At 40.5% G+C, this 14,084-nt stretch overlaps 1 protein-coding gene across 1 annotated transcript in view; it reads left to right on the forward strand.

The window, feature by feature from the left end:
• The window catches only part of elna (elastin a), a 61,140-nt gene extending 49,179 nt beyond the window's left edge, over positions 1-11,961 (forward strand). Inside the window, exons 46-55 of the mRNA XM_083984802.1 lie at positions 1,594-1,635; positions 1,730-1,804; positions 2,032-2,079; positions 2,343-2,378; positions 2,748-2,858; positions 5,158-5,214; positions 6,306-6,368; positions 8,431-8,466; positions 10,228-10,293; positions 10,419-11,961. Of these exons, the coding sequence (XP_083840928.1) occupies positions 1,594-1,635; positions 1,730-1,804; positions 2,032-2,079; positions 2,343-2,378; positions 2,748-2,858; positions 5,158-5,214; positions 6,306-6,368; positions 8,431-8,466; positions 10,228-10,293; positions 10,419-10,465 (581 nt within the window). The 3' untranslated portion in view covers positions 10,466-11,961. The remainder of the gene's footprint in view (positions 1-1,593; positions 1,636-1,729; positions 1,805-2,031; positions 2,080-2,342; positions 2,379-2,747; positions 2,859-5,157; positions 5,215-6,305; positions 6,369-8,430; positions 8,467-10,227; positions 10,294-10,418) is intronic.
• The last annotated feature ends 2,123 nt before the right edge of the window (positions 11,962-14,084 follow it).

Consider the following 14,084-nt stretch of genomic DNA (forward strand, 5'->3'; position numbering starts at 1 on the left):
CAGTTTATGAGTCCACCGCTATCCGCCAGCATGTTGAGGGACGCTTGTTTTGCCACTCAGTCCGATCGAACGGGGCGTTGCCGAGGGCAACGTGACGTAAACGCATACCCTCTATTGCCACAAAGTTAACAATAAATCCATACAAATAGGTGCTGATAATGCAAAATGGTTATTTAGACATGCAACCACTACTATATGAGTTACCCAACTGAATACTTGATCCTGTTGTTTCCATGAAGCTTTGTGATTTCAGAATCGAAACATCTGTATGACGTTATCATATATCGATACACTTTTTATAAGCCTGGTCTGTATTTATCTTACGGTGCACATTAGGTCCAGACAATGAGTGTCTCGACTTGAATCGATAAAGGCAGCAGTTAATACATGACGGAAAAGCTGCATCAGACCTTTTCTTTACCCAATTATCCCACCAACAGACTGAACACTCATCAGTTTTGTGCATCAGTGGGTTTGCAGTTTTAGGGCATTTTTTTTGCTGTTCTATGTTATTTCACCTGTAATGGACAGGAGACCAAGTCCAAGGTGTTTTCATTGAATTTCATTGAGTCCAACTCATATGGGGAAATATTGAATGAATCCCCAGAGGAGCATCTGCAGAAGCCCCTATTAAAGAATGGTAATACAGTACACTATGTATGTATGTATATGTGCCAATGCTGAAAGCACAATTACAGTAACATTATGAAGATAACACAACAACAATATAACCACAAATATCTACAAACCTGAAATCTGATCATAACATCTAAAAATCTGTATCATATACAGTAGGCTATATATATATATATATATATACATTAGGGATGTCACGATTACTTGTTTTCACAATTAATCGTGGTATTAAACGCCACAATTAATTAATCGTTTAATTAATTAACCCAAAAAAGATTATGTCAGAACCGTATCGGCAGAATAAAGGTAAAATAAAGGTAAATGCACAGATACTGGTCCATTTAACTGACGTAACATTGAATTGGAAGGAATTTAAATGTTAGCGTGTCATTTGTATTTAAAAAAAACAACAAAATAAAACAAAAAATTATTAAATTTGGTATTGATGACAATTTATGACCTGATTACTTCAAACACTTCCCCTGGGGGGTTAATAATTGGTCATATATTAATAGATACTTGAAATATTTTGTGTAAACAATGAGTAGGCTAATGTAGTTATATTTTGACTATATTTGATTTGACACATTCATAGTGTTGTGAAATAAATTAATGCATAATAATTGTGATAATCGTAACCGTGATTATTTCTCTGACAATAATCGTACCAAGAAAATTTAAAATCGTGACATCCCTACATCATATATGTGTGTGTGTATATTCATAAGCAGAATCAGGTGAGACCCAGTGACTCTGGCTGTTTACTCAGTTTTTTCCATGTCATAAATGATTTATGAAACAAACCATAGGAGATATAGCTTATCTAGCTGGAGCTTATGCAGCCAGAAATAAACACAAAGTTTTGTATTCATTTTAATGGATTCATGGATAAATTTGAATCTGCTGTTTAATCCTCTGAATTCACACATCCAGTTTTCTGACACTTTAACTTCCCAGGTGCAGGAGGCGGATATCCCTACGGTGGAGGCGGCTATGGACGTGAGCTGCCTTCGTGTTTCATTTAACACTTACAGATTAGATTTAAATTGTTTGTAATTGAGTATTATACTTTTTTTTCCTTTCTGCGCTGTAGCTCCTTTTGGTGCAGGTACCGGCGCTGGGACTGGACCGGGAACTCTGCCTGGAGCCAAACCTTTGAAACCTCCAGGTGTGTGTGTGTGTGTGTGTGTGTGTGTGTGTGTGTGTGTGTGTGTGTGTGTGTGTGTGTGTGTGTGTGTGTGTGTGTGTGTGTGTGTGTGTGTGTGTGTGTGTGTGTGTGTGTGTGTGTGTGTGTGTGTGTGTGTGTGTGTGTGTGTGTGAGTGTGTGTGTGTGTTTGTCTTTGTGCTCTGCTCTACAGTTACCGTAACCTTTAATACTGTCGTGTTTCTTTGTAGTTGTGGGTGGAACCGGAGGCGGAGGATGGATCCCACTAGCAGCAGGAGGTAAGGATGTAAAATAAATGTAAATGTGTGAACACTAAGAACACTACACCTACTGTATGTGTTGGGTAATAGGGAAATATGGGAAATCAAGAGCATAAATATGTTTTGCATATTCATTTTCCCCTTTGTTTAAAATTGTACTTTTCCAGGGAGATTTTAAAATGACCGATTCTTCCCATTGGGCCCGTCCCTGATTCAAAACTGCAGAAGATGAGATAACTTAATAGATAATAATGCCACTTCTTTCTGTCGTCATAATTCAGGGGGATACAGTCCATATCTACATGGTTATGGACAGGGTATGTATGAAAAGAGGGGGCACTGGCAGCATTACTGTAATACACAATGTTCCCCCAACTTTAAACAACTACAAGTTCGTTCTGCCCCAGTGCTCAAAGTGACAGTTGGTCAGGAGATGCCATCGCATTGCGCTTCCTGTGCAGGAAATTGGCCATCGTGCTGATAAATTTCCGTGTGGGGCGTAGGATCAGGATCAGGAATGAGGAGACGGTTGGATGGATACTGTGATGACGGAAATGAACGAGTCTTTCAGTTTATCTAAAGTGTTTCTGAGTTTTCTTTGTCTGGCGTAACAGTCCTGAGCAGTGCAACTACACAGCAGCTGTTGATCACCTCATCTAAGCCAGATGTTTGTCTCTTTCTGGCAGGTGGGCACGGATATCCCCCTTCAGTTGGACTGGGAGGTGCTGGTGCTGGTCCTGGTGTCGGTGTCGGTCCTGGTGTTGGTGCTGGTGCTGGAGCTAAACCACCAAAACCAGGTAATATAACAGGCCGGGTACTGTTACAACAATGGCAACACAGTGTTTAAGAACTATAAGGAACTGACCTTTTCTCTAAGATCTTACAAGGTGTTAAAATGTCTTAAATTTCATACACAAAAATCCTAAATCTTATATATATGAAAATATGTTCTCTTGCTTGGCCATCATGTTAAAGGGATAGTTCAACATTTGACTTATCTTCAAACAGTCACACTTTGATGTTGTACACAGTATTACTAACTGTAATCAGCCTCCATTGGGAAATGTTGTGTTGTTGTTATTTTCTCCACTCACACAGTGAGCTCTAACGCTGAAAGGATCACTGACATTTTGGTAGAGCTGGAACTTGTAACAAAAATCTTGCCTATATAAAACCATAGGGGCTCATTTTATTTCACCACTGTTAACACAACTCCATAACTTCATTTTATCAGGCATGTTTATGCTGCAAGTGATCCATACATACAATGAATTTGACTAAATTCATAAAGGAAACAGTTTGGCTAATACTCATTTGTAACTATACAAATAGAAACTGTTAATAGGATTCAATAATGAAAAAATAGTGGTATTAAAAGGAGGCCAGAGGGTGGAAGTTTGAACTGGTGGGCAAAATATCAGTGATAGAAAACCATTAGGGGCAAAATGTCTCTTTTTTCAGCATTTTCCCTTATGAAAATAATTTGAAATTGATCAAATTAACATAACCTAGACCAGGATAAGTGGCAGGCGATTAATGAATGGATTATGACACTCAAATCAATCCTACATTTATAAAAGATAGTTTATAATTAAAGGGATAGTTCAACATTTTGGCAAATTGGCCCATTGCCATAATCGCTATAGTCATAGCAGTAGGTTCGTCACTTTTAATTGTCGGTGTAAGCTGTTTTTTGAACGGCGGAGCAGAGCCGTGAGCTGCTCAGAGCTACGCTACGGAGGCTAAAGGAATTTCTTGGTTTCCCTCATCAAACTCATCAAATACAAAATACAAAAACTCCACAACGCTCTGGTGGACAAGTTGTGAGCTGCACATTCACCACGCTATGAGATAATAATGGAACGTTACGAAATGGAGCCGTTTTCGAGGTAAATACAGGGTAAATACAGAGACTGCTTGATGAAAAACTGTCCCTGAAGGCAACACACATCAGCGGTTTTGCATGAATTTCCCTCTAAAACAACTCTGTCTGGTAACGTTCTGTTATTATCTCATAGCGTGGTGATTGTGCAGCTCACAACTTGTCCACCAGAGCGTTGTGGAGTTGTTGGATTGTGTATTTGATGAGTTTGATGAGGGAAACCAAGAAATCCCATAATGAGCCTCCGTAGCGTAGCTCTGAGCAGCTCACGGCTCTGCTCCGCCGTTCTAAAAATATCTTGCACCGACAATTAAAGGTAACAAACCTACTGCTATGACTATAGCGATTATGGCAATGGGCCAATTTGCCAAAATGTTGAACTATCCCTTTAACTATAAACTATCTTTTATAAATGTAGGATTGATTTGAGAGTCATAATCCATTCATTAATCGCCTGCCACTTATCCTGGTCCAGGTTATGTTAATTTGATCAATTTCAAATTATTTTCATAAGGGAAAATGCTGAAAAAAGAGACATTATAATAAATTATTCTAGGCCATATTGTCCCTAATGGTTTTCTATCACTGATATTTTGCCCACCAGTTCAAAGTAACTTCCACCCTCTGGCCTCCTTTTAATACCACTATTTTTTCATTATTGAATCCTATTAACAGTTTCTATTTGTATAGTTACAAATGAGTATTAGCCCAACTGTTTCCTTTATGGATTTAGTCAAATTCATTGTATGTATGTATTCATCATTTGCAGCGTAAACATGCCTGATAAAATGAAGTTATGGAGTTGTGTTAACAGTGGTGAAATAAAATGAGCCCCTATGGTTTTATATAGGCAAGATTTTTGTTACAAATTCCAGCTCCACCAAAATGTCAGTGATCCTTTCAGTGTTAGAGCTCACTGTGTGAGTGGAGCAAATAACAACAACACAACATTTCCCAATGGAGGCTGATTACAGTTAGTAATACTGTGTACAACATCAAAGTGTGACTGTTTGAAGATAAGTCAAACCCCCTGGAGAGTCCTGCCCTGAAATAGAAAAACCCTCTGCCAGGGGAAGTCTGGGAGAGGCTGTGGCTGTTGTGACTGCAGCTCAGCCACTGGCTACATGTCACAATGAAGAGCTCACAACAACATCACACAAGAATACACACTCCAACGATTGCTTTATTTGCTTTTTGTTTGTTTGTTTGAGCAGGCTACGGTAATCTTGGAGGTGCTGGTGGTGCTGGCGGCGGCGGTGGATTTCAGCCAGGTGTGGTGGACGACCGCTGCATGTTTGTTAAATATTTCATCTTTTTAGAGAAATGAAACAATAGTTGTCCATTATGGCACGTGTCCTCCCGCCTCTGGTCCTGCCTGTCCTCCTCGTCCTCGGCCCGTCAGTGAGGGATGAGCGTAATCACACAGCAGCAGCAGCTTCATCTCGCTGCCCCACAGACATTTTACCAGCCAGTCATAAGATCCCGTGGCCCTATAATCCTCCTCCCAGTGGCCTCAGTCACATCCATCTGTGAAAAGCTACTACAGATGGTTTAATAACTTTTATTTGCCAACATAGTTTATTTTGTTCCAATTATGAAAATTAGGTCAAGTTGTCAAAATCTCTGGATTCACTCACTGTTTGTTTGTGTCATCCTAAATTACAGCAGTGTTCATTCACAATTTACACACACACACAACGTGATTAGACTGATGATGTTTATTGCATCTGGATTAAAGCAGAAGTAAGCGATCCGGTCGTTTTGGCTAATGCTGCGTTCCAGGCAGGCTTTTGAAAACGTAAATTACAGCTTCAAGTCACAACTTACGACTTTGTAGCGTTCCAGGCAACCCACTCGTGTTTTTCCGACCTGTTTTACCTGTGAAAGTCACTATAACGGCCACTCGTAACTTCTGACCCGTGAACTCGTACCAGATCGAACTGGTACGACTTCACAGGTCGGAAAAACACGAGTTACGAGTTTCCTTGAACGCACCATAACAGTCCTCGTCGCTACGTCACCACATTCACGGCGTCTCTTGGCTGCACACACAGCCCTTCATGCCGTTCTCTCTCCTCATTGGATAAAAACTGTAGGATACGAGAAAAGTTTTCTCCTCGACTCAGAGCAGAGCAGAGGGACTGACAGACCCGTGTTTCAGTCCAAACACTCTATGTAAGTGATTGCTGTCGGAAGATATAACTATTTAAGACTTATATTAACACAAATATATCACTTACTTCTGCTTTAAATTTACTGTAGTTTGAATTTAGTTTATTGTACAACATTTTTCTTTCTGTCGGTTTGCCAAGTCTCTATGGTAACTGTTTTTATTATTATTATATTTATTATTATTTTCCAGGTGTGGGTCAAGTAGCTCCTGGATCTCCTTATGGAGGAGGTTACCCCCAGCAGTACTACCCAGGTACTAGTATTGCATCCTGTTTATTACAGTGTACGAATGTGTGTGCACTTAAAGTAGATGTTCAAACTTTCACTCTCAGATCAGGATTTTGTATATACTACGTTATTTTATGTATATACTACTACATACAGTATATGTGTGTGGTGACCTCGGAGGAGTATTGGGTGTGCAATAAATCAGTGGAAAGGACCTCACAGACAACAGAATAGAGTCATTTATCATAGGGAGGTGGAGGCAGAAGAAGAACACAGTCGAGGGATGATGTGTGGTCTATTGTGTGTGTGTGCGTGTGTGTGTGTGTGTGTGTGTGAGTGGGGAGGGGGGGTCTACTTAAAAAGACAATGTAGTGCTGTGTTCAACGCTTCACTAGAGTGCTGCGCTCATTTCAGCATAGTTATTGAAAATGTTTTGACGTCACTTCCAGGACATTCATACTGTAGTTTGTCACTGTGTTTCTTGCCGCTATAACTGGAATCCAAACATCAGCCCCAATAATAGGGGTGGGAGAAAAAAATCGATTCACATAAATATCGCAATATCTTTTTTGACGATTTTTAAATCGATTTTTTTTCCAAAAAATTTTAATTTTTTTTTTTAAATATTGTGTGTTAGCCTTTTTTACATACAGAGAGTACAGGTTTTGAAAAGGGTTTAAGTTCACTTTATAATGGAGTATGTTAATTTATAGGCTCCTACAGTATTTGTGTGCAGATAAATGTTAAAAATGCTAAAGACTAAAAATCGAGAGAATCGGCAATATCGTAGAATCGCAATTTAAATCGAATCGCCATCCAAAAAATCGTAGAAGAATCGAATCGGGAGAAAAGCATACAGTATATCGTCCCAGCCCTACCCAATAAGTTAGCTGGCATCCAGAGCTGCCTCCACCTACACGAGGATTTAGAGCACAGATGATTCTTTAACTTTTCATCCTTGTCTCTGGATCAGGAGGCGGATTATTGTCCCACTGCCAGCGGCCAGGTAACACAGCTGGACAGATGAAAGGACAGGTTGAACTGACCCGCTGCTTTACCCCCGTAGAGCTGAGAGCATAAAGAAAAGGGAGAGGAGAGGAGAGGAGAGGATCTGCTGCATGTTGATAGGACGTTTCACCTTCCTCAGTTATTATTGTCATCCTTTTACATCCAGTAAAGGCTGAGGAAGCTCCACATTGTTGATGAAAATGTCTCATTAGCCCTCACGTTTCACCTTCTCGCTCTCCTCCCTTTATGCTGGTCTCCCTTCCCTTTGAACACAATGCAGCTTCTGCACCTCTCCACTGTGACTGTAGAGGTTGACATATGAGAGATAGATTATAACCACAATTAATCTCTGGTTAAATTGAAAAGTCCTGGATGATCTGAATTAATTTAATTATGAATACACATGAAATCCTGATTACACACACACACACACACACACACACACACTCTGTGTTCTTGCTGTTTCTTTAATCAGAATATAGTTAGAGGCTTTTCAATTTAACCTAGAATATTTTTTTTGATTTGTTAATGCACATGGGAGGTTGATTTCATATGAGGCAATTCAGTTGTTGGAATGACAATCACCTGCTTTTTACATCTCTGTGCACCTAATTACAGAGACTAATTGGATAACTGTAGACAGCGCAGCAAATTAGAATAATATTGATGTTTAATGCAATCTCTTTCCCATTTAAGAAGGCGATCTGGAGACAATTAGGCTTTGCAGGCTATGTAAGAGCTCACTTTATTCAAATTTTTTTACAAATTTACGGGGTAAAAACTTGATTTCTCTCCACCAAGTTAATGTGTCTGTATCATTTTACGTAATGCAAAAGAGAAAATACAGACAGAATCTGGTTACTAGAGTGCATTGAGGTCATCTCTGGATCAGACGGCTCAGCGCTGAGCAAAGTGCCTCCCATGTGATCGTCTTCAATGTCAACAGTTTTCTTCTTACCGGATCACGGCCAGAAGAAATGCATCTTCCTGCTGTGACAGACCCAGAGTGGTTTCAACTAAGCATTTGTCTGCTGGCACCAGCACGTCTCTCATTTGTCTTTGTCTTTGCTGTCGTCTAGGTGGATACGTACCGGCCCCGCTGACCCCTCAACAAGGTAACTAACTAACTAACACCCACCTCCTCACATTAACCCCATGCACCCGTTATGAATGGATTGTTTCAGTGATGCTGCGCCTCATTGTGCAACTCTTCTCTCATAAACTCTGCTCTTTACTTTGGCAGAGGTTAGTGACATGTCAGATTATTTGGATGAAGGGTGGAGTGAGGGTTGGTACTGTGTGTGCTTGTAGGTGCAGATGGCGCAGCCTAACCAGTATGCTGAATGCGTGATAATCTGCATTTTCCTGAACATCTGAGATTACTTCTGGGGGGGGATTATATCAAGGAAAGCACGCCTTGTTTCTTACACGGCTATATTCTACCGGTTTAATCTCACAGTGTTGGAGTTGCTGATGGCCTCTGAGTGTGCCTTTAAATGAAGAAGATGTGCATACATAAAACCCTGGCTCAGTTTAGAGAGGAGATTATTAGGTAACTTCACAGAGTATGATCTAGCGGTCGGTCAGTGTTGATGATGTTGCATCAGTCTGTCACCAACTGAAAAGCACAGAGAGTCAGAAAAAACTGATCAAGACTCACTCACTTAGCTTGTTTGCACTATTTTAATCTGTACTTACTCCACAGTACTCCTCAGGCATAACAACCTGTCACTGTTATTTATGCAAAGTAATAAAAGCAGTGCGAGTTGTGAATCATGGTGTTATAATTCAGCTTAACATTTTCTAGCAGCTCCTCAACTTTACATTGCTGTCTCATTACAAATCATGTGTTTATCTTTCCTGTTCCCAAGAACTGGTTCTCTTGCAACAGCTGTATAGCTCAATATACTTTACATGTATTTATAAAAGGCCTTTATATTTGTATGATTGACACATATGCACAATAATTCAGGTCAGCATGTTGTTTTTTACATTAATGTGATATTCAATTATTAATGTAATCATGCATCAATATGCACCAACAATATTACTATATTACAATATTATTAGTGCCACAGGCTGACGCGCAAAGGCACTGATGAAATAGCTGCAGAGATCAGCTGAATCGAAGGAGGCGAAAAAACAAAAAGATTATTAGACTTTTTCAAACGTCTACGGCTCCAGAATACTTTCGCCTGAGACTCCATTTAAAGGGATAGTTCAACATTTTGGCAAATTGGCCCATTGCCATAATCCCTATAGTTTTAGCAGTAGGTTCATTACCTTTAATTGTTGGTGCAAGATATTTTTAGAACGGCGGAGCAGAGTCGCGAGCTGCTCAGAGCTATGCTACGGAGGCTAATGGGATTTCTTGGTTTCCCTCATCAAACTCATCAAATACACAATCCAACAACTCCAAAACGCTCTGGTGGACTCTCGAGTTAAATGCAGAGACTTCTTGCCGAAAAACTGGCCCCGATGGGAACGCGCATCAGTGGTTTTGAATGAATTTCCCTCTAAAACAACTCTGTCTGGTAACGTTGTGTTATTATCTCATAGCGTGGTGAATGTGCAGGTCACAACTTGTCCACCAGAGTGTTTTGGAGTTGTTGGATTGTGTATTTGATGAGTTTGATGAGGGAAACCAAGAAATCCCATGAGCCTCCGTAGCGTAGCTCTGAGCAGCTCACGGCTCTGCTCCGCCGTTCTAAAAATAGCTTGCACCGACAATTAAAGGTAACGGACCTACTTGGGGGATTATGGCAATGGGCCAATTTACCAAAATGTTGAACTATCCCTTTAAACATTTCTTCACCAGATGAGCTTTTTTTTGGGTCAAAGTCAGTAGCTAATGTTTTTTTTCTGTTCTTCTGCAGCCAAAGCAGCCAAGTATGCAATGAAGGGCTTCCTCGGTAGTTCAGCAGGAGGAGGAGTCTACAGAGGTAACAGAGTCACAGACTTTGTATTTTTGTTTATGATAAATATATATATATATATATTTATAATCCTGATGATGCCGCGCTGTAGCGACTGAGCTGTACTGTAACTGTGGTGGTCTGTGCTGCAGGTGGAGCCGCAGGATGCCAGGGCAAATACTGCGGGAGGAGGAAGTAGAGGATCTCTTGAGATCCAGCGTGACCTCAAGAAACTATGGTGCTACTGCATGATGGAGAATGTACATTTTATATGCAAACAAACCAACATTAGACAATGTGCAAAGATGTTTTTTTTTTTACTGACTTGACTTTTAACATCTGTTTTTATACAAACCCACCGACCCAGAGTTTTGTACACGTTCTGATGAGACGTATGTTACTGATAGTGCCTTTAGTCATTAATGTGGTCAAGTTAATCAGCTTTAACTCCCCATATTGTAACAGCCTAGTTAAAGAGAAGTGTGTGTTTGTGTCAGCATATATTGCAGTGTGATGTGAGTGTGTGTGTGTGTGTGTGTTCAGTTGTGTATGTGTGTTGTTTTGGCAAAATGCTTGTACTGTTGTGCGAAAGACTGTTTGAACCATTGGCTGCAGATGTGACCTAATGAATGATTTCCCTTTTTCGGTTTTAATCCTAAAGCGAGTTGATCTGTCCGTCGTGTTACGGCCCGCGCTGTCACACCTCGATGTGCAGATCTCCTCTGTGACTCGTACAAGGGGCCGCGGCAACGTCCTCGGCATCGTTTCTTTGGCTCTCGGTCTTCTCCGCTGCTATTTTTAGGCCTGCTGGGTATAAAGCAGCGGGAAGCGGGGCTCCGGCCAACCCATCTGCTCTCTGTAACTTTGCTGATTCTTGTTGCTATGCAGTTCAGTCTCCTCAGCATTTTCAATCCTGCAGAACTTGTGATGTATGAAGAGCAGGCGCTGCTCTGAAGAACAGTATGCTGAAGACAATCAAAGAAATGGATGTTTAAAAACCACAAGAAAGCAGTGTTTCCTTTAGAATAAGAGATCATTCAGCTACTACTCTGGCATGTACATTATGTATGTATGAATGTTTAATTATGTGTCGCTGGGATGGAGCTCTTTAGTCTGCTTCAAACGTTTAGTCTCATTGCAGCAGTTATTTACATTTATGTCTTAACATGATTACTCTTTTGCACCATGCTTTGACTCATAGCTTTATTGTTATCAGGAATGTGTGAACATAAAACAAGAACAATCTTTTGCTTTTGCATTTATTCACTGTTTAATAATTGTAATACAGAGTAAGACTTTGTTCAGTGGGACAGCCTGCAGTGTGAGTAGATGTGAGGCACAAGCTCCCATTGTTCTTCATTTACTTGAGCTGCTTTAAAAAAGAAAAAGAAAAAAGGCTTTACTGACCAAAGGATCATGAGCGCTGTTGTCAAGTGACCCCATCTCTTTCTGTAATTGTGTACTGTATTTTGTACTAATATGATGCCAGCCGGCTTCGGTCCCTTCACTCGGTGCTGTGTAACAACGACCATTGAGCCTCGCTGGGTCAGACCTTGTCTTATGTGCCGTGGGATACTCTTCATCTTTATTTAAAACTGTTTTTATAAGGAGGAACAGTGTGGTTTTGCACTTTTTATATTTCCATGACACACATGTGATTTGTTCCTAGATATCCCGGCATTTTATTTGCTTCATACAGTAGATAACAAAATAAAATGTGTTTAAAGATTTTGTGTCTTCCAATTTCGCTTTTTTTTCTCTTTTGTCTGGTGCGGTACAAAGGAGCAGAAGCAGCAGCAGCAGCAGCAGCTTTGACCTGAGAGTTGATCAAAACCACCTGGCCTAGAGCGTCCTGGTGGATCAGTTTGCTGTAAACCACAAACCACACAGCAGTATTATCCAGGCTTCATGTCCTGCCAAATCTTTCCCGTTTCTGAATTGGAGAAACCACAAGATTTTAAAATCAAGACTTTTTTTTCCCCTTGTGGAAGAAATCAACCCCCAGTCAGATGAGATTAGGGGCTGGACGTTCTGCCAGTGTCTCGGGGACGGGCGACTATAAACTTAGTTCTTGTTGTGCCAGCTGGAAATAATGAAGTCATGCTGCTGTTCTCTGGAGATCTCCTATGGGAGAACCGCTGACCCATGATCCACATCCTGTAAAAGTAGCTTACACTGTTGTTCCATGAGCAGAAGCTTTAGTCTCATCATGTCCTGCTTCAGGAATGCCAGTGTCACTATACAGAGCTGCAGGATGAAGCTAAAACTGCAAATCCATGTATCACAGGGAGGGATATTTGAACTCAAGTCATGCCAAATGATCTGGTCCATCATGTCCTGATCATTTCTTGAACGTTCCCAACACAGGGAAAGTTACAGCTGGTTACCGGGAAAATAGAGACAAACGTTTGGGATTTATTGGGATGTGTTGGATTTGGATTTTATAGTTGTGGATCTCCAAGGAAATGTCATAGGGAGATTTTGTTCCATTCATGTATCCATTTATGATTCATTAATTACAAGAAACTCAAAACAATTTGAACTGCTGCCTCTGTCCACACACCAAGGGACAGTTCAACTAGGCTACTTAACAATGAACAGCTGCATATTCCACCTAAGATATTATTTACAGTCCTTTTATATCCTTCTTGAATTAACTTGGATTGGACTTCATTTGCTTTTACTTTTTTATTTCTTGCATTTCACCTGCACACCATCTGACATTTTAAGTTTTATTGGCATGAGAAACCTTGTCTCTGACCAAATCTTTGTTTCATGGTTCGGTTGTCTCTGATAAAATCACCATAAATCCATGTTAATAAATGACCGCAGCAGGCGTGTAAAGGCATTTGGTTGTATAGTCATTGTAAAAGTTAAGAGACAACTAAAACTTGTCTTCATTGAAGATGTTTTCTGAATCTGCAGCATCTTTGTGTATTTTTGCATTTGATTACTGGATAAAGTCACAGTGCACTGAGCTTGCAGGGCCACCATAGCTCAGCCAACACTACTCAAGTTACTTTCACCGCTTCACACATTTACTTTCACTTAAACCCTCACACACTGACTGCTTTCAAAGAGTTAATTCTCAGAAACAAGAGTTAAACGTCCTTAAATTAATTTAGAAAAAAATATAGTAATTCATTGATGTGAAAAATAAGAAATTTACTCTTAGCCTACTCTTACTTTTACTTAAAGCAGAAGTAAGCGATCCAGTCGTTTTGGCTAACTTCTTGTCAGCAGATGGAGTTAGCAGTCCCCGCCCTCATCCCTATGTCACCACATTCACGCGCATCCCTTGGCTGCGCACACAGAGAGGACTGCCCCTTTATGCCGTTCTCTCTCCTCATTGGATAAAGGTTGTAGGATACAAGGAAAGTTTTCTCCTCGGCTTACAGCAGAGCAGAGTGACTGACAGACCCGTGTTTCAGACCAAACACTCTATGTAAGTGATTGCTGTCGGAAGATATAACTATTTAAAGGGATAGTTCAACATTTTGGCAAATTGGCCCATTGCCATAATTGCTATAGTCATAGCAGTAGGTTCGTTACCTTTAATTGTAGGTGTAAGCTATTTTTAGTACAGCGGAGCGCAGCAGCAGGCTGCTCAGAGCTACACTATGGAGGCTAAGGGAATTTCTTGGTTTCCCTCATCAAACTCATCAAATACAAAATCCCAAAACTCCACAGCGCTTTTGTAGACAAGTTGTGAGCTGCACAACCACCACGCTATGAGATAATGACGGAACGATACGAAACGGAGCCGTTTTCGAGGTAAATTCATACAAAACCGCTGATGCGCGTTGCGTTCAGGGACA

This window comes from Trachurus trachurus, assembly GCF_905171665.1.
Source record: "Trachurus trachurus genome assembly, chromosome: 13".
In the NCBI taxonomy this organism is placed as follows: domain Eukaryota; kingdom Metazoa; phylum Chordata; class Actinopteri; order Carangiformes; family Carangidae; genus Trachurus; species Trachurus trachurus.